General features: G+C 41.4%; 1 protein-coding gene across 1 annotated transcript in view; it reads right to left on the bottom strand.

The window, feature by feature from the left end:
• Positions 1–19067, bottom strand: part of LOC117712544 (uncharacterized) — a 34496-nt gene extending 15429 nt beyond the window's left edge. The window contains exons 1-5 of the mRNA XM_076937864.1: positions 18912–19067; positions 16112–16381; positions 8394–8491; positions 5831–6009; positions 3343–3397 (exon numbers count right to left, since the gene is read on the bottom strand). Coding sequence (XP_076793979.1) covers positions 3343–3397; positions 5831–5894 — 119 coding nt within the window. The 5' untranslated portion in view covers positions 5895–6009; positions 8394–8491; positions 16112–16381; positions 18912–19067. The remainder of the gene's footprint in view (positions 1–3342; positions 3398–5830; positions 6010–8393; positions 8492–16111; positions 16382–18911) is intronic.
• Positions 19068–23761: the final 4694 nt, after the last annotated feature.

The following is a 23761-nucleotide window of genomic DNA, read 5'->3' as shown; positions in this document are numbered from 1 at the left end:
CTACCAGACATGGGAAGGATAAGATCTGCAGAGATTTGTGTTTCAGTAGCACATGTGCCTGTCTTCTAGTAGCCTAGAAGTCTGTCAGCCCAAGCAGCCCTTGGGTGGTCCCTCCACTGAAGCTCAAGTTTGATTAGTGGCCAGGACTTTCCCTGTATAGGAAGAGACCCTGTCCTCACCAGGTCACAACTTCCCAGCTTGCCTGTGCTCCCCTCACAGCACTCAGTAGGCATTTCCCCTTATCCATCCTGGAATCAAGGTGGAAACTACACAGCACAACTCAAATTGCAGTGGAGTGAAATGTCTGTCCTGCATATGGAATGGTTCCCACAATATTGCCACTGCAGGAAAGACTACACTTTTATAATTTCATTCTGGGTTAAGGTAAACTGTAGCTCCTTCTCATCTGGAATCTATGACACAACCTTGGAAGAAAAACAATCCAGATGACAAAAACTGTGGTGCAGTTTTTAGTCAGCATGGCTTTCTAAGTGGGAAAATTAAAAAACAAACAAACAGGGCTGGAGAGATGGCTCAGCAGTTAAGATTGCTCTTCTAGAGATCGTGAGTTCAATTCCCAGCAACCACACGGTGGTTCACAACCATCTGTAATGTGATCCGATGCCCTCTTCTGGTTTCTCTGAAGACAGCAACAGTGTATTCATATAAATAAAATCTTTAAAAACAAACACACACACAAACAAACCAACAAAGAATTCCCCACTACTGTTCCTGTAAAGACCAACAGAACTGATAAAAGGAATGAATTATGGAGAAATTGGATGTATTAGAATGACGCATATCCTATGGTCTAACTAGTGTAAGAACTGCTGCCTAACAATGGAAAGTTGAAGACAGTAGTGTCTAAGTCTATGTGGCTAAAAGTCTCACCTGATCTTCAGCAAATACGAGAATTCCAAATAAATAGGCTCTAATGACACTAAAACTTAAAACTCAACTTGATAGCCACTTTTAAAATAATATTGACAATTATATATTTTAATTAAAATACATTGGGTCAGTTTCTCCCTGACCAGTTTTCTCTATATTGCTTTCAAAATTTTCCCCAGGTGATTTTCCTTGTTAAGAATGTGTGATTAAGTATGCACAAATATATAGATAAAATTTTCTAAGTACATTCTGTTGTGTGCATGTGTAATGACTTCAGGACTGGCCATGTTTCACTGAATAGTCAAATAGGGAGGCCACCTTTCCCTCAGGCTAATTCTTCTAGGTGCTGAAGAGTTCCACTCTTTAATGAGCAAGAGATTGTACTTTTAAAGAGTTGTTGTGGGGGCAAAGTTCCTTACACCCACAGTGTACTAGGGAATCCAGGAATATTAAGCGTACATAAGACACTTCTCAGTGAAGGAAATAAAATACCTTCATTCAATTCAAAAGGCTCAGAGTGTATTTTTTAAGGACCTCGTAAACTCTTTGCTACTTGCAGCAGACCTTACCTACCTTTAGCTATAGAGGCAGTCCTTATCCACCTTCTGCAGAATAACTATCCCAGGCTCTTTCTTCCTAAGAGTGTTAACCATCCTTAGGGGAACTGTCCAATGTACTTTATGACTTCTATGCCATTGGTCAGGGACCACATTGAATTCTAGGTCTTTTACAAATTGAACCCATTTTGTGGTCACATGTACTTTATAAAATGATGTCTATGTAGTCAAAACTTAAACTATACTCTACACCTAAAAATGGACTGATTGGACTGTTTCTTCCCTGGAAATCTTTCCCAAAATTGTACTGCATTTTAAATATACAGGCAATAAGTTGGCTGGCAATAGACACACCCATGTCTGTGCCAGAAAGACAGTCAATCTACATAAGGTTTTCATTATCTCCTTGCTTCCCTATCTGATACCTAAAGGGTATTAACAAATTAGATTCCCAATGATCTAGGATACCTTGGATAGAAAACATCAAGAATAGAAAATTTGGGGTGAAACATACCTCAGAAGCTAAGAAGAGAGAAGTTTTTAAAAGAGCATCCTTATTTCAATCCCAGTAAACAAAACAGCTCACAACTCCATATAACTCAAGTTTTAGGGATTTTAACACAATCTCCTTGCCTTTCTGCCCCACAGGCATGAAAAGGGTACAAAACCATGCATGCAGACAAACCATTCCTACAGATAAAATAATGATTAAAATTCTTTTGGTAGAAGAGAGGCAGGGAGGCAGAAAGAGAGGAAGGCACAGAAACCGAGAAAGAAAGGAAAAGAGAGAGGGGGAAGTGTTGGGAGCCGCAGTGATTTGCCATTCCAAGATGGCATGGACATCCTGTCCTCCCACTTGTAAACAACTGACTGCGCAGTTGCAAAAGGCAAAAGGCGCGCCAAAATCACTGCCCATCCCGGGGCGTAATATGGGGTGATGAGTGAACAGCCAATCAGAAGTGAACATGCCACTCTAGGGTATATATAGCAGTGTCATTCCCAGGCTTGGGGTCTTTTCTGCTTTTGCCATTACAAGAAGTAAAGCCTTGTCTGTAGTAACTACCCGATTACTGCCTCCCTGTCCTTCTTCGCGGGCGAAGGGGACAAAAAAGAGGTGCTCGGAACAGGGAAGGAAGAAGGAGAGGAGGAGGGAGGGGGAAAAGAGAGAGGGGGGAGAGAGAGAAACTAGCACCATAGAACTGTGGTCAAGCTGGGCATGTTGGTACATTTCTTCAGTCCCAGCACTGAGAACACAAAGGATAAAAGACCACTGTGAATCTGAGAAAAGCTTTAGGGATACAAGGAATATAAAATATAAAAAAACATACTAAGGAACATCTACTGTTTTTTTTAGCCAATAAAAAATTAAATGAAGATAAACTCAAGAGAAATTCCTTAAAATGAGGAACAAGATAAGGCTGACCAGTCTCTATATCTGTAATTTGGAGAGTAAAATTCAAATTATCCCAATTGGAAGATGAAATGACCTTAGTGATCCAAAAAATTCTATTAAAGCTTATAAACACTTTCAGAAAAGTGGCTGAATACAAGATTAACTGAAAACTGAAAAATAAATGAATAGCCCTCCTGTATGCCTCCTATATCAAAATGACAAAAGAGACTGAGGAAAACAATCAGAGAAACAACGTAATAAATAACAAATAAAATAAAAATGTTAGAGGAACATTTAAAAAGCAAGTCACTTTAGAAAAGCAAGCGAAAGATTTCTATGATTTCAATTATTTGAAGAAATTGAAGTAGATATAAGAAGATGCAAAAATCTCTCACACTCATGAATTAGTAGGATTTTACATAGTAAAAATACCTATCTTCACAAAAATAATCTACAAATTCAACAATTCCTGACAAAATGCCCATAAAAGAGTTTACAGACCTTGAAATGACAATCTCCAGCTCCCAGGACAAAATCCCAGGAGACCTAAAGCAATCTGGAAGAAAAACAATATTAACTGCATGGTATTTAGCACACAAAAAAACCAAGTTTGCCAATGGAATAGAGTTGAAGACCAGGAGATAATTCCAACCACATATGGACACCCAGTGTTTGCTAAGGACTCCACCTAGACACACTGAGAACAACAGGACAATAAGCAAGCAGTGCTAAGGAACAGCCTTGGCACTGAGAGGGGCTCTGAGACATGGGGTCCCTGGGAACAGCAAAAAGAATGATTAGAAGTCAAAGTGTGGATTCAAGCTGATGACCTGGGTTCTGCTTGATATGGTTTCTTCAGTCCTCTAATCTCTATGATCTGCTTTCTCCTGTGAGATCTCTCTGTGTATATTCTCCTTTCTAGCTATACTAAGAGATCTCTCTGTCCATGTCCTGTATTCCTGTTATTCTAAGATATCTCTGTCTCTGTTTGTTTCTCTCTCTCTCTCTCTCTCTCTCTCTCTCTCTCTCTCTCTCTCTCTCTCTCTCTGTGTGTGTGTGTGTGTGTGTGTGTGTGTGTGTGTGTGTGTTCTCCAAGTAGTTCTCTCTTTTTATCTTCCCTATAAAATTTTCTGGATACCTCATATCTAGAAGAACACAGGTCCAATCTTTATGTTACATATCAATCCAATGTCAATTTACTTAAGGCTTCCTTTGGAGTATCTCAGGAATCACCATCCTATATCCCAAGTCCTTCCATTCTTAAGAGATGGTAAACATAGATTTTTTTTATTACCATTGCAAAAGAATACAGAGATCTGACTGTCTTTGTTAACCACAGGAGAAGCTAGTAGAATGGGACCCTACCATGAAATTAACATTTTACCCCTCCTGAGCCTGGACTTGCTGTGTCCCAAACTGACCTTGAACTCTGGAATGTGCCTGCCTTTTTATCTCCCTGCCTTTGCATCTTTCCATCTTTCTCACTCACTAGCTCATAATGTATCTGTCTTTGTTGTTTTTTTCAGATTCATTAAAGAGCCCCTCATATAATTTATATTGCAACTGTATTTTTTGCATAGTTGAAAAATGATATATTTTTAAACTCATACATTTAGAGCTTTTCCCCATAGCCTTAAAAGCTGTCCTGAAATCCCAGTTTTTAACACTTTGCAGAGCCATAGCCACACCCTCAAATTTAGGACTCCTGCTGTTTCTTACCATCATAGAGTCATTGACATTCACAGGGAGGACATTTCTCTGAAGGAAAGAGTCCTACACTGCTAGTGGACCAGAAAAGTTGTACATTATTATACAAACAAGGCTTATTTATAGCCAGAGCAGCCATCAACATTCCTTGAGGCTGACACCAGTACCCTATCCCAGGGGCAGCACTTAGCAAAGTGGTGCTTGTTAAACTCTAGCTCTGTACAGAAAAGAATGCGAATACACTTACATTCTTCACCATGCACAAAACTCATAAACAATTGGATGAACGGCTTAAAATTAGACCAGATACAGTAAACCTGAGAGAAGAGTAAAAGGAGAACTTCCCTGAATTCACTGTCACAGGAGACAGCCTTCTGAACAGGACACTAATAGTGCAGGCACTAAGATCAACAATTCATACATTGGATCTCATGAAACAGTGATGTTTCTGGAAAGCAAATAGATACTCTAAGGAATGAGAAAAGTACTTGTAGCATATCCACATCTGATAAAGTTGTAATATACAAAATATATACAGATCTCACAAAACTAGATGTTCTAAAATCAAAAATTCCAGAAAAAAAAATAGGGTACAATTTTAAACCACAAACTCTAAACAGACAATCTGAAATGACTCAGAAACACTCAAAGAAATGTCCATCATCCTTAGTGAGAATATAAAGCAAGTGTTCCACCCTCTACTGCTTGTAGGACTGCAAACTAATGCAGCCAATCAGGAAATCAATATCATGACTCCTTAGGAAACTAGGAATCTGTCTTCCTCCAAACCCAGCTGTATCAGTCTTGTGCATATCTGGAAAAGGTACTCCATCCAGCACCCAGAAGGACACATGGTCTCCTATGTTCATACCAGCTTTATGTGTACTAGCCAGAATATAAAAACAACAAAGATGACCTACAGCTATAGAATGGATTTTTTAAAAATGTGGTATGTTTATACAATAGAGTACCACTCAGCAGCTAAATATATGACAACATAAAATGAATGCCTGACAACAGGCTGATGACTGCAACTAGAGTAAAATCACCCTACATGAGGTAACACAGACCTAGAATGACAGAAATGTCAGCCAATCCCTGATAAGTGTATATGATATTTGAGTGGTCAATCAGTATTTCCTTTAACTTTCCGGGCTGGACATCACAGGGAACCCAATCCTTACACTGCCTGGGTTGTCAGAAACCCTGCAGAGACTTAAATGGCAAAAGGGGGCTTGCATGGGTCTCAGTCAGGTCTCTGCTTATGCGTTTTGGCAATTACCTTGGTGATTTGTGGTAACCCCAACTCTGGGCGAAGTATGGCTCTGATTCCTTTGCTTGATCATGTTGCTCTTTGATTCCTAGTGGCTTCCCATGTCCAGCCTCAAAATGAGGACTTACAACATGCCTTTTCTATTTGCTTTTCTGCTTGGCTCTCCTCTCTTAGCAATCTGCTCTTTTCTAAAGAGAAAACAGAATGAGAGGGTATCTGTGGGAGAGGAGGATAAAAGAGGTGGTGTGGGAATTGGAAGGAGTGCAGGGAGGAGAAACAGTGGCCCTACTACAGTGTATAAACATCTACTTGTCACTGGGCAGTGGGTGGCACAGGCCTCACTTGGGAGGCAGAGGCAGGCAGATTCCTGAGTTTCAAGCCAGCCTGGTCTGCAGAATAAGTTCCAGGATAGCCAGGGCTATACAGAGAAACCCTGTCTGAAGGGAAAAAAAAAAAAAAAAAACTAGTTTCAATGATCCAGGTGACATGATAGCTTGTCTCAGAAATATTTCTCTAAAAGGCTAAAGGTGCCACAGTACATAAATTACTACATCTATTTTTTGTTTCTTCAAAACCACAAGAGAAATATTGAAAGAATGTGCTTTCAGTTACCCAACACATAAGATGCCTTTTACAACCCTAACAAAATTAACTCCAAACAAATCACAACCAAAATGTTTCATGTGAAGAGAAGATCTTGTAGACTTTCCTAGAGAAACTAAGCCTGTCTGCCATTGGTATCCAGTCAAGGATGATTCTATACACAAGCCCCTGTTCCAAATGCTTGTGCAGACTCAGCCCAGAGAGGGAAGTTACTCAGATGCCACTGATGGGTCCAGGAATGACTAACACCAAAGGAACCTCACACATGGCTGCATCAAGATGCTGGTTTCCACCCAGCCCTGACTAGGACCCACTTCCACAGCTGCAGCTCCTCACCTTTGTGAGCATATCCTGGCCATGTTGCAGCTTCAGAGCTTGTCTAAGTTCCCACAGTATTCAGCAGTGAGGTCTAAGAACAACACACCAAATCACTTAAACCTGCTCAAGTGCATGGAACCTGATTCCCAGCAAAACCCTCCTCCTCTTTTGAGTGGCAGGCCCTTATGGAGGTTCTGATTGGCCAGTGAATCTGTCAGTCCATATCTTCCCTTACACTGGGCACAGCCTCTTGGGCCACTGAACCTGGTTTATCTTGACTGTGTTTTCCAGTGCTGCTTCTTGGCTGGTGCTGGGCTTCAGGTAAATGCCAAGACACTGCTTGGGGATGGGAAAAGCAGTCTGAGATGAGGGGCGACCACAGAGCTAGTTGGGGATTCCTGGGCCTGCCATTTGGTCAGGACTCAGGGGGAAATCTCTGACTCTTGGATATGGAGACACCACTGGGTGTCACCAAAGAGCCAAGAATCGAGTTGGGACCCTCAGAGCCAGAGGAATAGGGAGCTCCAGCTCAGCTCAGCAGGGATGGTCCTTAGCTTGGCAGAGGCAGGCTGGAAGCACAGATGGAACTTCTATGAGAGAGCTATGCTGCAGGTCTGTAGGTGAAGCACTTGTTATGATTCTCCATGGTTGTTCATGCTAGAAAATCGATCCACACCCTTTTCTCAGGGTCTGACCTGAGATGAAATACCTTTTGCAGGAAGGAATTTCTGGGAAGGCTAGCTTAATGGCCAAGCCCTCAGGGCCTCTCACTAGCATGGAGATCTGTTCTGGGCCTATAAGACCACAGGTCACATAGGTGGGGAGCATGGTAAATGTTCCAGGTCAGGAGTCGAGTGGGCAGCAGGGAGTCACCTAAAGTCTCAGGGTTTGCCCACCTAGTCTCCCTGGTCTCAACCCATTCTATCAACCATGTTTTGTGGCCACTTTTCATATCCCTCATGGATCTTGAGTGACAAGGACCTCCCTCAGGATTAGAGTTTTCTGAAGCAACTCACCATTGTGGTTCCTGGCACAGGCTTCCATTCAAGATGAAAACCTTTTCCACATCTTTAGAGCTATGTATTTTCAAAGCAATTGTTCCTGTTTTCCAAGAGCCTACACATCTGACTTCCCAGCAGCAGTTGGGAGGCCCCACCACTCCAGCTCACCTCTGATTAGCTGCCTGTTCCTCCCTTTTGTAGGCAGTGACCTTGTGCTCAAGGTCAGGACTTCCCTTCTTTCCTGTGCTTCCAGCACTGCACTGAGGAGGCATTCCCCCTCATTCCTACCACAATCAAGCATATTACTAAGGCTGCCATGGAGCAAACCATCTGTCTCGCAAGTGGAAGGGCGCCCAGAGTACTGACAATTAAAGAGAGACTTTAGAAAATAAGATTTGTGTTTGTGGCTTCCTGCTCATTTCAGGGTCATTGCAGCAACCTTTCACCTGGAAGGTGCATGACAAGATTGAAAGAAAACCAGGATACAGATGACAGACTCTATGGAGCTCTATTGATAGCCAGCATGTCTGTCTCAGCTGGAAGGTGCAAGAAACTAAACAAAAACACAGAGTACTAGTAAAATTCTCTAGGTGAACAGCAGTGATATAAAGGATCTCTATGTATGTGAAAATTAGATTAGACTGACTCACAGGCTGTGGGCCAACTAGTCCAACAGCGGCTGTATATCAATGAGAAGTTGCAGAATCCAGTAGTGGCTCAGTCCATGTGGCTGAACGTCTCAGATGTTCTTCAATATATAAAAAAAATCCATATAAAAGAAAAATTTTACAAATGTAAAGAACATACAAAGTACTGCAAATCTTTAAACTCACCTCAAAATCTGTATTGTAGAGAAACCTTAACCAAATAAAGAATCTGTGACAGCCTTCACTACAGTCCCGCTTATTGAAGACAGTAAAAAAATGCATACACCTGCAGTCCTTAGAAAGATCCTTTAATATCAAAGTTGACTTACTCTTTTGGTATTTACAAAAACAAAATATCATTACAAACTGTATGAAGACTCTACAAAACCTTTGACCAATGATTTGTCCTTGTGGACTATCAGAAATGTCATACCAGGTAATCATAAACATGATATGAACTTTTAAGTATTTTTCTACAAAATATTCACTGAATTGTATATTGGAGAATATGCCATGCATGTAGTAGTTTTCCAGTGTCAACTATCACCTTGTCAGCTAATTAAAACAGAACAGATTAGAAGTTACAAGTTCCTGCAGCAATGTTAATTGACACATAAGTATTTATGTCAAGAATGATTGGTCATCACCCACTAGAGTAAAAACATCATTTTAATCATTGCTTAGATTCTGATGGAACAGAAAATTCTCTTCTGTGTGATATTTTAAATTTTGTAACTATTATTATATTGACAGTATTTTAGCTTCTGAAAGTGTAAATACTAAAGACTGTGTGCAACCTAAATTTATTCTTTTAGGGTCTCAATCCACAAAAATTTAATTCCGTGCCTCTGTTAATTTCTTGCTGCCTTCCCCCAGTGAATCTTTGTAGTATATGAGGCTGGCATTATGAAGTTTTTCTGTTTCCTGAATGACAGTGCTTTAAGATCTTTGTCAAAGCTTCCTGGAAACCTGTCTTCTTCTGTCAGCCTTTGTAACAAGATGTCAAAATCTCAGCTCCTCCTGTACCATGCCAGCTTGGGTTCTGCCATGCTCCAGCATTGATGATAACGGACTGAACCTCTTAACTCTCATCGAAGCCCAATTAAATGTTGTCCTTCTAAGAGTTGCCTTTGTCATGGTGTCTGTTCACTAGAGTAAAACCATAACTAAAATAGGAGTGAACAATTAAAAGGAGAAAACAAACAAACAAACAAAACTAAAGGCCATTTGAAAGACATATCCAAAGTCACTACAAATGTTTCCTGTGCCCTGGACTACTTGATGCTGACCCTATATGCCCTTGGGGGCTGGAGGTTAGGTGACACAGATTCAAGGACACAGGCTTCTGGAGCAGGTGAGAAAGGCAGCAGCAAGCTCTCTGAACATGGCTGCAATCTCCTTGAATACTCTCCATGCCCGCCCCATTGTTTCTAAGAAATCATCTCTTCTAAACAGCAGTTCCTGGTTGGATGGCTTTGTCTGCACCAACGATCCTTGTTCTCTCATGCAGTCTTCAATTAGATCCTTCTACAGGAAACACTTTTGAGGTCCCACCAGTCCAGTTACATACCATAGTATCATCCTACATTTTATACACTTATGAAAGGAATTTAAATAGAGCCATCATATGACGAAGAGGCAAAATCGCAATAAGACAGCTTATTTTACCAAGTAAGATGTCTGTCACCTTGAGTGCTAGCAGTGGATTACATCTTGTTGAGTCATTTGTCAAAGGGGATTCTATGGATTCCAAAAAAATCACAGAATATTGCCAGGCTATTGGTTACTGTGTATAACTTGACAGTAGGACCCTATTGCTGAAGACCTCATTTACTTATGTCATTGAGCACTAATACATCAAGCAGGTAGATCAATGGACGATTCACCATGACTGCAATTGACCCTGTGATTGGATTGAGTCTCACTCAGCACACAGTGGATGCTCTGCAGCACTGTTTCAACATCTGCCTGAACGACATTAGCACACTGTTGTAACTTTGAACTTTAAGGAAGAGATACTTTCACCTTACTCCTATAACCTAGTCTATGTCCTGAATATTTTGTGAATATCAAGGTATCTTACTTCAGGTGTCTATTTTAATAAAATGTTATCACCACAAATAACTTGGGGAAGAAAGGACTTGCTTCATCTTAAAGCTTATAGTCTATCCCCAAGGGAACTCGGGTCAGGAATTTAAGGCATGAATCTGGTGGTAGTGCCTGATGCAGAAGCCATGGAGTTCTGATTGCTGGCACACTCTTTATGGGTTATTCTTCACAGCATGCTCAGCCTGCATCCTTATAGCACCCAGGACCACCAGCCCGGGGAACAGGCTGTAGTCCTAGCACTCAGGAGGTAGCAAGGACTCTATGAATGAAGTTAGGCCTCCAATTCTCATTATATTTTAAAAACATGTTTTTTGAAAATGAATGTGAGATGGGCAACATTGTTTTTAATTCTCAAAGAGGTATTGAAATACCTGGTTACATCTTTGTACTGATTTTTTATATATTTACATATTCTTGTAAAGTATGATGTCATCTATCCGGTATCAGAGAAAGGCTATGACATCTAAACAAATACTAAAATTTATATATATATATATATATATATATATATATATATATATATATATATATATTACATAATATTTAGTTGTATGTTATGTTACATCCATTATATTATAATAACTGGCTGAGTCTCCTCAGTTGCACTCCACCTTATTCTTTGAGTTAGGATCTCTTGTTAAGCCTGAAGATTACTAAGTCTTCTAGATTGGCTGTGCAGTGAGCTCCATGGAGCCTCAGGTGTTCCTGCCCAAATGAACATGTACCACCATGCTGGCTTTTATGTGGGTGGAAGGAATTTGAACTCAAGCACCTGTGCTGCACAGTAGACATTTTGCCAACTGAGCTGTCTCCAAGCATCCATTTTTCCCATTTTTCAGTGTACAAGGCAGTGAGGTAGTCACAATGCTGTTCAATATCATCATGACAGATCTCTAATTAGTTTTCCAGGATCATTTTTTCAGTTGTTTTTTATTAGATATTTTATTTAATTACAATATAGATGTTATCTCCTTTCCCCTCCATAGAATCCCTATCCCATCCCTTCCCCCGCTCCTTTATGCTTTTATACCATTTTAATTACATGCATGTATTAAGGTCAGTTCTGGGCTAGGGGCTAGCAGTACAATTGATGCAAATGGTCAGGAACTGGAGGAGAGACCATCCAGAGACCACCCCACCTGGATATCCCTCCCAGATGCAACTACCATATGCAAACACTGTTGTGGGTGTCTGGAAGTGCATGCTGACAGGAGCCTGATATACCTGTCTCCTGAGAGGCACTGCCAGAGCCTGACATATACAGAGGTAGATGCTCACAGCTAACCATCAAACTGATCACAGGGTTACCAGCAGAGGATTTAGAGAGAAGACTGAACAAATTGAAGGGGCTTGCAGCCCTATGGGGAGAGAGACAATGTCAACAAAACAGAGCTCCCTGGGTCTAAACAGCTACCCTGGGAACACATATGGAGGGACCCATGTCTCTAGCTGTGTTTGTAGTGGAGAATGGACTTGTCAGGCATCAGTGGGAGAGGAGGGCCTTGGTCCCTTGAAGGCTGGATGCCCCAGTGAGGGGTAATTCGAGAAAGGGGAGGTGGGAGTGGCTGGATAAGTGAGGGCACACCCTCCCAAATCTCTGGTAAATAACCTTTATTTCAATTTGTCTATGAGGAATGAGTCTAAATGCATCATACAAATAAGCGGGTAGATGAAATCATGTGCAAGTTAGCACCTGAAGCTTTGCTCTGCCTGTGAGGAGAAAGACAAACATCCAGTGGCAGTGAATGAACCCACCTTCTACCTGTTTCACAAAGAAACCAAGAAAATGAAGAGGATTAGGTGAACACAGAAATAAGGGGAATAGTAAAACCAAAGAGACATGTTTCTAGAATATCATATGCAATGGAAGCAAAGTCCAGAGAGGGTGAGAGGCTATAGGATTTGACAAAACAGCCATCCCAAATGGCCCTGTAGGAGCTGGGTAAGAAAGACTGCAGTATTGGGCTGAAGAGACCGCTCAGCATTTAAGAGCAATGACTGACTGCTCTTCCAGAGATCCCAAGTTCAAGTCCTATCAACCACATGGTGACTCACAACCATTCATAATGTGATCCAATGCTCTCTAATAGTGTACCTGAAGATATACAGTGTACACGTAAAACAAATAATTCTTTTTTAAAAAGGCTGCAGAATCAACAACAGAGTTCATGCCTCTGTATAGGCACTATATACACACATGTGCCATCATCCCCCTTATCCCCAACAGTTAGGTATTGAGGTGGGATACAGACTAGGCCAAAGGATGATGACCTCTGCTCATTAACTCTTCCTTACTGTTCTGGGGGCCAGAAATTCTTGGGTTCTGACAATTTAACTCTCTTTTGCATCGTGGGGCCATAAGCTTCTGTCTTCTGGCAATGGACTACTGCTGATAGAAGCAAGGGATTGAGTGAAGAAACTTGATGACTTAGGTCTTTTAGTCTTTGACTCAGGAGCCTTTTGCTAAAGTAAAAACTAGAAGTTGCTGAACTCTTGATGAGCCAGAGAGAAAGAAAAGAAAATCAGGCACAAATACACACACACACACACACACACACACACACACACACACACACATACAGAAAAACACTGGATGAAGCAGACACAGATACACCTAGCCTTAATTTTTGCTGTCAGCTTTTTATAGCATTTTAGACAAAAGTCTTCTCTGTAGAAAAAAAAATTGCCTCATACATAAAATGCTACGCCAAGGGGAGTTACAATAAAATTTAAAGAATATGTTAAAGCATTCTATTATAAGTTCAGAGCAATATCTTAAATGTCCTTGCTTTGTCATAGTGCATACCTGTGGCCTCATCCTTGGACCAGGCCTAGAATGACTGTTTATCTTGATCACTGATATGTTCCAAGCTTATTGTCTTTTCCTAGTCCAATTTCAGCAAATCAGCTTTAAGAGTGCATAACCTCTCCTGCACTTCTGCTAACTGCCTTGCTAGCTAAGTTTACTAGTAGCTGATTTACTACCACTCATTTGGAGAATAAGGACTGTGTATTATCAGTCCTCACAAAGCACCAGACCCTCTCCCTATAGACTCACACCTGTTTTAGAAAACTATCTTGTTGATGTTTGCATTCACTTGCAGTTGAATTTGAGTTCACTTGCATTAAAGTTCCACTAAAATGAGGTTCTTCACTGCTGCTCCCTCCTCTACTGAGCCTACAACCCTACTCTGACCCCTTACTGAACTCACCCAACCATACTCACTAGCCTTGATCAGATGAGTGTCCCTGTGTCTCCGAGGCTCTCTGGGTGCTGGGACCCAGCTCAACTTACCGGACAGCTGCAGTGGGAAGGTGCAGAAATGCTGGGCCACAGGAGGGGATGGAAACCAGGGACAGGACTTGTGCGAGGTGTCAGAGCAGGCACAGAACCAAGGCCCTTGCTTACTGAGCACTGAAGAGTCTGCTTGCCCAGAGCATGAACTGGAGACCCAGACCAACCTTAGCAAGATGAGAAAGCCAGTTTCTCTGGCCATCAAGAGTAAGCATCAGGTTTCTCAGTCACATTTCAGGGAAGATTTTGAAAACTGACTGGAAAAACCAGAAGACAGGTCATTGGAGTGTGCAGCACCAAGTTGGCTACTTCTAGGCTAGACTGTGATATACCCTAAAAACATTATACAGCATGGAAAATATTAATTAGGGATTAATAGTTCATCTGGGCAATCAGTAATACAAAAGTAACAATAATTATACAATCATAAGCAGGTTAGCTAGATATAGGGATTTCTAAAGAGTAAACCTTTATGGAAATAAAACCTGCATAGCACAAACACTGAAAGTCTCAGCAGACAGATCGATGTGTCCATATAACAAGTATACCCATATACCTGCCACCTGGAGTCTTTAATCTTACTAAATGCACTCTGTAGTTTCCCTCAGGCTCCACCCTACACATTGTCCTGGGCTGTCAGCAATGATGTGGAACCAAGCCCTGGATCTCTTCAGTTCTGTCCCACACTGAACAACATGCCCAAGCTGGGCAGATTAAACAACTAAATCTCATGTCTGTTGTTGATTCTGCAGGCTTTCTTACCTGACTTCTACAGGGCCGTTGGGAAAGGCTTCTTTGCCAAATTCTATAGGCCTCTCAGCCACTCTGGACTTCGGTTCCATTGAATATGGTATTCTTGAAACTTGTCTCTTTGGGTTTTACTATCCCCCTTCTTCCTGTGTTCCCCTGACCATTTTCACCTTCTTAGTTTTGATTGTGAAACAGGTAGAAAGTGTGTTCATTCACTGCCACAGGATCTTTACCTTTCTCCTCACAGTCAGAGCAAAGCTTCACATGGTAACTCCTACAGAGTTCTTCTTGTCTCTCATGAGCTAGATGCCTGCACCAACTTTTCTCAGATATCTCCTATTTTTGTGTTCTAATGGCCATGTAATATGTCAATAACAGAAGCCAGAGGCTTTGCTCAGTCTACTGCTCTAGCCTTCGCTCTGAAAGCAGCTTTTCTCATGATGTCTGAATGCTTTCTGCACAGAAACACACACAGACAAACACAAACACAGACACACACACATACACTCAAGAGAGAGAGAGAGAGCGAGAACGAGAGCGAGAGAGGGGGGGGAGAGTGTTTCTGGCCTGGGAGTGAGGCTCAATGACAAAGGCAAGGTGTAATGTCCACCCCACATTCCTTGTGATGTACCTATACTACACAAAATTTACTTACTGTCTTCCCCACTTTATCTTTTGTGTGTGTATGCATGTGTGTGCAGTGTGGTGTCTTTCTGTGCTGTGTGTATATTCTTGTATATTACAAATCTATCAGATAGCCGGGCGGTGGTGGTGCACACCTTTAGTCCCAGCACTTGGGAGGCAGTGGCAGGGGGATTTCTGAGTTTGAGGCCAGCCTGGTCTACAGAGTGAGTGCCAGGACAGCCAGGGCTACACAGAGAAAACCTGTCTCGAAAAACCAAAAAAAAAAAAAAAACCAAACTATCAGATGTGGATGTTGTAAAAATACTTTTCTCTTTCCTTTGGCTGCCACTTTGTCCAATTGGCTGAACTTTTACCTTCCAGAAACATCACTGTGTCATGAGATCCAATGTATGAATTGTTGATCCTAGTGCCTGCACTATTAGTGTTCTGTTCAGAAGGCTGACTCCTCCTGTGACAATGAACATAGATCTTCAATTTTCAAATCCCTCTTCCCAGTGCACCACAAATGTAATGCTTGCTGTACACAATGGACAGTGGTATTATAAGCAACACAGCTTCCTGTGCCCAGAGAAGTAGCACCTTTCCCCCACAGAATCCAAATTGAGGGAGGCTCAAAGGCCAAGGTCCTCTACCCAGGCTATCACATGTACCAACACAGTCACAGTCTGGTTCACAGTCCACCCCAGTCCCAGCAGATTGATACATTAGCCATCCTGTTCTTCCTGTTGCCTCACACCCCATCCCCATACACACATAATGGCACAGCTTAAGGCCTCCCTCACAGCTTCCTAGAATTGTATCAGAGGACAATCCAAGAAAGAACCTGCAACCTACCTTCCACAGGTGCTCCTAATTTCTAGACCTGCACAGATCCTTCATTTGTGTGACCTCATAGCCTGAACACAAGACAATCTCACCTTACCTTCTGGAGGACTAAAGCTCACACCAGTCAGAAAGAACAGGCCTTCATTGATCTGCGCTTCCACACCAGGGGCAAACACAACTCTAGTCTTGTAAATTCTTAATCTTCTTAGAATCTTCCACTTTCTAGGGACAACTGTTCATCATCCAGGGCACAGGGTCCTTTGCATCCACATCTCATCACATACTCAATGTCCAGTGCATCATCTCTCCCTCAAACCTTTGGATGTCCAGCAGCCAAACTTCAGTCAAATTCAAGGAGTAACAACAACTGAAGCAAGAAGAGGCCAGGAATGTGAAATCAAGGACTGGTTAATAGGAGGTAAAAGAAAAAAGAAATAAAAAGGAAGGGGCATGGCTGCTCCTGAATATGGTGGAATAGAAAGTTTATTGTGGATACAGGGAAGTAGAGATAGAGCCAGGGACATCTGAGATTATTCAGAGTGGACATGAATCTGAGCTATGGGAAGAGACTATGGAGAGGAGAAGAAAGCCAGAACAAGAAATGATGTGGGTAAATAATAAATGAAAAATACCATGTAACAAATTTGGTTGGATTGCATAGGGTAGAGCAGCTGGGAGATGTGCAGCCCAACCCCTGGGCTCCAAGATGGTTTTTCCAATTATACACTGTAACAAATACAAACTGAAGAATTCTGGAAGAGAGCCAAGCCTGCTCTGATCTGTTACATTGAGACTTCAGCTATTTATCCCAGTGTTTGAGATTTAGCAAAAGGAAGATTGTGTAAGCTTAAATGATTTAATTATAATTTCTAGAATTATTTTAAAAAGGTAAAATAGGCTTTATGGACAAAATTCTACACAAACTAGACATATGTACTAAATTAAACCAGGTGATACTCATACCTTTTCTCTCTGGTTGTACGCTTTAAAATTGGAATACTAATATTCCAAATGGATACAGCCACACCAGTTTGTCAAGACCTTCTCTGCTGGTTGAGCTAGTGTAAATACAGAAATTTTTTTAAATTAATTCATTCTTTAACTAGGTACTTGACTGACTTGTTCTATGGACTCCTAGGTTTTCCAGATTGGGTATTTATTGATCATTTAACATTAATATCATCTGTCCCTACTGATAATGCAAATTACAGTGAAAGCAAGAAAGCTCTCTCCTTGCTGCTTCTTCCTCCTTTTCTTTGTTGTGACTACATCACCCTCAATGTTGATCAGTTAACTCAACTACAACAGAAGTCTCAACATATTTATATTTTTCCGAAGAAAGTCAAGGAGGTAGGAGGATATTTGTTCATCTCTCTCTGTCTCTCTCTCTGTCTCTCTCTCTGTCTCTCTCTCTGTCTCTGTCTGTCTCTCTCTGTCTCTCTCTGTCTCTCTCTCTCTCTCTCTCTTTCCATTTACCTCTAACTTTCCCTCTCCCTCTCCCCTCTCTTCTTTTCTCACTGACTAGTCAGGACTCACTAGGAAAGAATTTTCAAGACTCTCTTCAAGCACTGAGCAGCAGAGGCAGGATTAGGTGTTCACAGATATTACATAGCAAGAGGGAAGCCTGAGCACAGAAGAAATTCCTGTAAAGAGAAACAAATAATCAAACACTTGAGAGAAAAGGAATAAAATTATTAAATCTCCCAAGACATTGGAGAAAAGAAACAAATAGTTGATCAGAGCTGTGAGGTTCTAAGAATATGAAATTTGAACAGTGTTATTTACAACTCACTTCTGAAAAAGATAGATGAAGTTGGAATAATGCATAGGTATAGTGACTTTCAAGAGGAGCAGACCATTCCCTTTTAGGGGAAATGGCATCAATAAGATAATGTTTAGTCTCGTCATTGTGTGCAACATTAGCTGCTGAAATCTGTAACCTGACACACACAGCTATAGCCAATAGCCCCTGATTCAAATTTCTGAGCTGACTTAACTGGATCAACACAATTTGGGTCAACAGTACCTCCCCAAGTTGTGTACCCACCAATCTGGACACTTTTTATTCACATGCATGAATCAATCAAATGCTGGGGAATTATGAAATCACTCACTTTGCTCCATCAGGTTCTGCTTCCTTATGGTGACCCCTGAGGGGACTCCTTAAACTTCAGGCTGTGAGCAAGCTCTTGTCTACATGGTTTCACCCTGCAGTGTACACAGTAAACTGTTCCTCCTGTTCTGGTCTGAGGGCAGAAGTTGTGCTTCACATGCAAGTACTTTCCTTTCACTGCATAGGACAGTTCATTTCATGACTGAGATGAGGAATTTAAAAAGTCTCTTGTGGTACAGCACTTTAACTAACGAATTTACAAAGTTTAATGAAAAGGAAATCAGGGTCACTGCCCTGGAGAGCATGAGACTGGGAGCCAGGTGACAAGATAGCTTGTCTCAAACATTTTTCTAAAAGGCTAAAGATTCAGCTGTTCTAAAATCAACTCGCCTTTTTTTTTTTTGTTTCTTTTAAAAATGGAGAAATATTGAAAGAATATGCTTTCAGTCACCCAATACATGAGATGTCTTTTACAACCTTGTCGAAAGTAACTCGAAATGAATCGCAACCAAAATGTTAAATGTGAAGAGAAGAGCTTGTAGACCCTACTAGAGAAAGTGAGCCCGTCTGCCATTGGTATCCCGCCAAGGGAGTTTCTATACACAAGCCCCTGCTTCCGGTGCTTTGTGCAGATTCCGCACAGACAGCGAAGTTGTTCAGGTAGCACCGCTGGGTCCAGAAGTGACTAATACCATGGCGGAGGGAATGTACAGGTGGCCGCATCTAACTTCTGGTTCCCACGCAGCCCTGGGTAGGACCCACCTCAACAGCTCCCGCTCCTTACCATTGTGGGACGTGACCATATCCTCTCCATGCCGCAACTTCAGAGCCGGTCTGAGCTTTCTCACAGTACCCAGCAGCAACAGTCAGAGCGGGGTGTCCAGAATCACTTAAGCCCACCCCACTGCAGGGAACAGGAAGCAGGAATCCCGGTAAACCCTCCCCGCCTTCTGACTGGCAGGTACTTTTCGAGGCCCTGATTGGTCAGTCACTCTTGAGTGACATGTGCTCCTCCTTTACCGTTAGAGTGTGCTAAAGGAACTCAGCTTAGTGATTCCTGGCACAGGCTTCCCGTCTGTATGCACACCTTTCCGAGATCGGCAGAGATGTGTATTTTTATAGCAATTGTTTCTGATTTCCAGGAGCGTACACGTTTCTCTTCCGGGCCGGCCCTTGGCAGGACCTACCACCCCAGCTCACCTCTGATTAAGGTCCTGCTCCTCCCCTTTGTGGGCAGTGAGGCTGTGCTCACTGAGTCAGAACTTCCCTTCTTCTCTGAGCTCTGCAGGCAGCACTCAGCAGGCACTCTCCTGATTCCTACTGGGGCCCAGTTGGATAATTTCACAGACTAGCACTAAACAAGAAGTGCACTCAACAGTCTGTTCTACATGGAAGGGTACCCATAATATTGCTAGTTAAATAAAGCCTTTAGGGGAACAAGTTTTTGGTTGGTTGGTTGGTTGGTTGTTTATTTGATTGGTTGGTTGGTTTTGTTTTGTTTTGTTTTTGGCTTCATACTGAAATTAGGTACTTTGTAGATACTTTTCACCTGACAGGACCCTGACCCCTTACTGAGCTCACCCAAACACTCTCACTAGCCTAGTGGTCACAGCAGTGTCCCTGTGTTTCCAAGGTTCTCTTGGTGCTGTAACATCATGTTTTCCCCTGTAGCTCAACTTAGAGGACACAGCCCTGAAGGGACAGCTGTGGTGGGAAGATGCTGAAATGCTGGGACCCATGGAAGGATCTGGAGCACTGACAGGCCATGTGCCAAGGCCCTGACTTAGGAAGCACTGTAGGGTCTGTGTTTCCAGAGCACAAGCTGGAGCCCCAGACCAGCCTCAGCAAAATCAGAAAGCCAGCTCCTCTGGCTGTCAAGAGGAAGCATCAGGTTCCTGAGTCAAGTTTCAGAGAAGATGGCAATCTGACTGGAAAAACCAGACAACAGCACATTGGACTGTGTTGCACCAATTGGCTACTTCTAGGCTCGACTCTGATATACCCTGAAAAAGTTATACAGTGTGGAAAATATTAATTAGGGATTAAAAGTCAATCTGGGCAATCAGTAATAAAAAAGTAACAGTAACTATATAACCATAAGCAGATTGAGCAATATTCTAGTCTATAGGGAAAGCAATATGCCATTAGAAATCATTGTAGTGGGCTGGAGAGATGGCTCAGTTGTTAAGAGCACTGACTGCTCTCCCAGAGGTCCTGAGCTCCCAGAAACCACATGGTGACTCACAACCATCTGCAATGGGGTCTGATGCCCTCTTCTGGTGTGTCTGAAGAGAGCAATAGTGTACTCATATGCATAAAATAAATAAATAAACCATTAAAAAAAAGAAGTCAGGCAGTGGTGTTGCATGCCTTTAATCCCAGCACTTGGGAGGCAGAGGCTGGCTGATTTCTGAGTTAGAGCCCAGCCTGGTCTACAGGGTGAGATCCAGGACAGCCAGGGCTACACAGAGAAACTCTGTCTCAAAAAAAAAAAAACAAAAAAACAAACAAACAAACAAACAAAAAAATCATTGTACTGCTGTTTGTTTGCAAAATAATAGTAGTAGGTTTACCTCTGGGTAAACTATTAGTTTCAGGTTCTTGGCCACTTTACCAGTGTCTGGTATATGCTTGATTCCATGTAGAGAACCTGAACCCTATGCTTATTACAGTGGTTGGTTATTCTCCTAACATTTGTGCTGTTATAGCCCCACTACATCTTGCAGGTATATGTTAGCTGTAGGTCACAGAGTTTGTAGACAGGCGATATCAGTGAAGACTCTTCTCCAGTAGCATACACAGTACCTTCCAGGACTATCGGTGCTTGTAGTAGCAGTGAAGCTCCCAGTTGGGTACCAGCCTAATGTATTAGTGTTCAAGGACATAAGTAAATGAGGTCTTCAGGAACAGGGTTCTAATATCAACTTATAGAAGTAACCAATAGCATTGGCAATAATCTGTGATGTTTGTGGGAATCAAAAAAATACCTCTATGACAAATGACTCAACACAATGTAATCCATTCCCCACACTCAATATGACAGACATCTTACTTGGTAACACAAGATGTCTTATTGCAACATTGTCTCCTCCATTATATGGTGACTCCACTTGAACTCCTTTCATATATGTATAAAATGTATGGTGATACTATCATAGTGACTGTGGATCTGTCTTTCCAAACCGACTTTTGTAGCCTTTGGTTTTCGGGTTTTTTTTGTTTGCTTGCATGTGTGGTTGGTTGTGTGTGTGTGTGTGTGTGTGTCTTTAATTATTGCTTCTTCTCTTAGTATTTTACTGTTATGATCAGACACCATGACAAAGGCAATTCTTATATAAACAACATTTAATTGGGTCTGGCTTACAGGTTCTGAGGCTCATTCCACTGTCATCAATAATAATTTAATTTGTTATTATTTTGTGATTTCTTAAAATATATGCATCGCTGATTTACAGTATAATGGAAAACAAATAGAATAATCTTATTATTTTACACATTTTTTGTAATTTTATTGAAAAAATGTACAGTTCCATATTTGTACATATATCTAAGGAAATGTTAAATTCAAAAAGTTCCTGACACAAAATTTGCCCTTCCCGGAGTCTTGAGAAGGCCTGAGAGACCTTGTTTACAACAACAGACCACGTGATAGGATCTAGGTGGAATTACCCACTTTAGCTACACAGAATTTAAAAGAAGAACTGCCCCTGGGCTTGCCATGAAATAACTCCAGCCAAGACCAAGAACAGATTATGGATTGTTCCATCTCTGGTTTAAACAGGAGGGGTTGTGGGTTGGGCCTCTCCCTTCAAACTGAGAGCTGAACATTAAAGCTGAACATTTAAGCCCCATCTTTTCTCGCCCTCTATTCCGCTTTCATTCCCAGCTCCACTTTCAGGTGAACCCAGTTGATTCTTGGCCACAGGCGGCTACAACAAAACATCCAGGAAATCTGGTATAGCATGAAATCAAAAACTCTAAGAACAACATGAATATAAGAGTAAGATTCCCACCTCAAAGATCCAAAAATATTTTCAACAATATCATTGAAGAAAAATTCTCTTACATAAAGAAATGCCTATATATATATATATATATATATATATGTCAGAACATGAAATAAATTCAACCAGAAAAAATATTCCAACCATATAATAATCAAAACACTTAGTATAGAGAACAAAGGAAAAATAAAATTCAATCTATTAAGAGCTACAAGGAGAATACGCCAAGTAACATATAAAGTCAGACCTATCAGAATTGCACCCAACTTCTCAACAGAGACTCTAAAAGCCAGAAAGATTTGGGCAGGTATCTTGCAGTCCCTGTGACACTATAGATGCCAGTGCAGCTGCAAAGAACTTAATTTGATTCTAACACAATCCAGGGCAATTCAGTTTTTACGTTTGACCATAGCTAGTCAGTAATCAATGGGGCTGAACTTTGTGTGGGTTGGGTGATCTCACAGCATAGGCAGCAAGGCCAATATAAATTTAGGAGTTAGAACCTTCCAAGCTCCAACTAACTTTGTATATTTGAATAATAGAAAAAATATAAGCCGAGCAGTGGTGGTGCACACCTTTAATCCCAGCACTTGGGAGGCAGAGGCAGTGGATCTCTGAGTTCGAGGCCAGCCTGGTCTACAGAGTGAGTTCCAGGACAGCCAGGCTTACACAAAGAAACCCTTTCTCAAAAAACCAAAAAAAAAAAAAGATTATATATATATATATATATATATATATATATATATATATATATATAAAGAGGGTTTAATCTGGTGTTTCCAGCTTAAAAACTGATGTGATCAGAGCAAAGAAAGGGAGGGGAGGAACGAAGGAGAGAGCATTCTTGTTCTGACAATATTTTTCATTATCAGCAGGTACCTAAAGTTATCAATGTTACATGGTCAATAAATGTGCAAATTGGAAAACTTAGGGAATTCACAGATCAAGGCAATCAAGGATCTAGATAAGGAAATGAATTTTTAGAATTAAATATTTGTAGTTACACGAGTTCAACCAACATAGAATGTCTTGGAAAACTGGAGTGTCTGTGCCTAATAGGAATCTTAATATGTGACTTTTACAGTGCACGTCCAGAGAGAAAAGGTGTGAGTAATACCTGGTGTGTGCTTTAGTACATATATGTAATACCTGGATAATTTTCCACCATTAAGCCCATTTCAACTTTTTAAAGTAATTTTTGATATTATAATTAAATCATTGAAGCTTATACTTTCTCCTTATTGTTAAGTCTCAAACCCTGGCACAAATGGCAGAAGTCCCTACTTAACACATCAAATGTGACCAAGCCTGTTAGCCTCTCCCAGAATTCCTCAGTCCCTATCTGTTATATTCTATGATTGACATCTCACCGGGGAGCCCAGGTGATGGGATGCACTGTTCACAGCTGCCTTCCCTTATGCAATCCACCCAAATTTGTTGCATGGTATTTTTTATTTATCATTTACCCACATCATTTCTTGTTCTGACTTTTCTACTCCTTCACTCTCTGGGCTGAATATGCACAAAGCATTTGGTGCAGGGCCTTGTGTATAGAAAACCCTGGCAGGATGCCAATGGCAGACATGCTTAGTTTCTACAGGACAGTGTACAAGCTCTTCTCTTGCATTTA

Source organism: Arvicanthis niloticus, chromosome 7, assembly GCF_011762505.2.
Source record: "Arvicanthis niloticus isolate mArvNil1 chromosome 7, mArvNil1.pat.X, whole genome shotgun sequence".
In the NCBI taxonomy this organism is placed as follows: domain Eukaryota; kingdom Metazoa; phylum Chordata; class Mammalia; order Rodentia; family Muridae; genus Arvicanthis; species Arvicanthis niloticus.
Note: the sequence above shows the minus strand (reverse complement) of the source record. Positions and strands in the feature narration are given on the sequence as shown.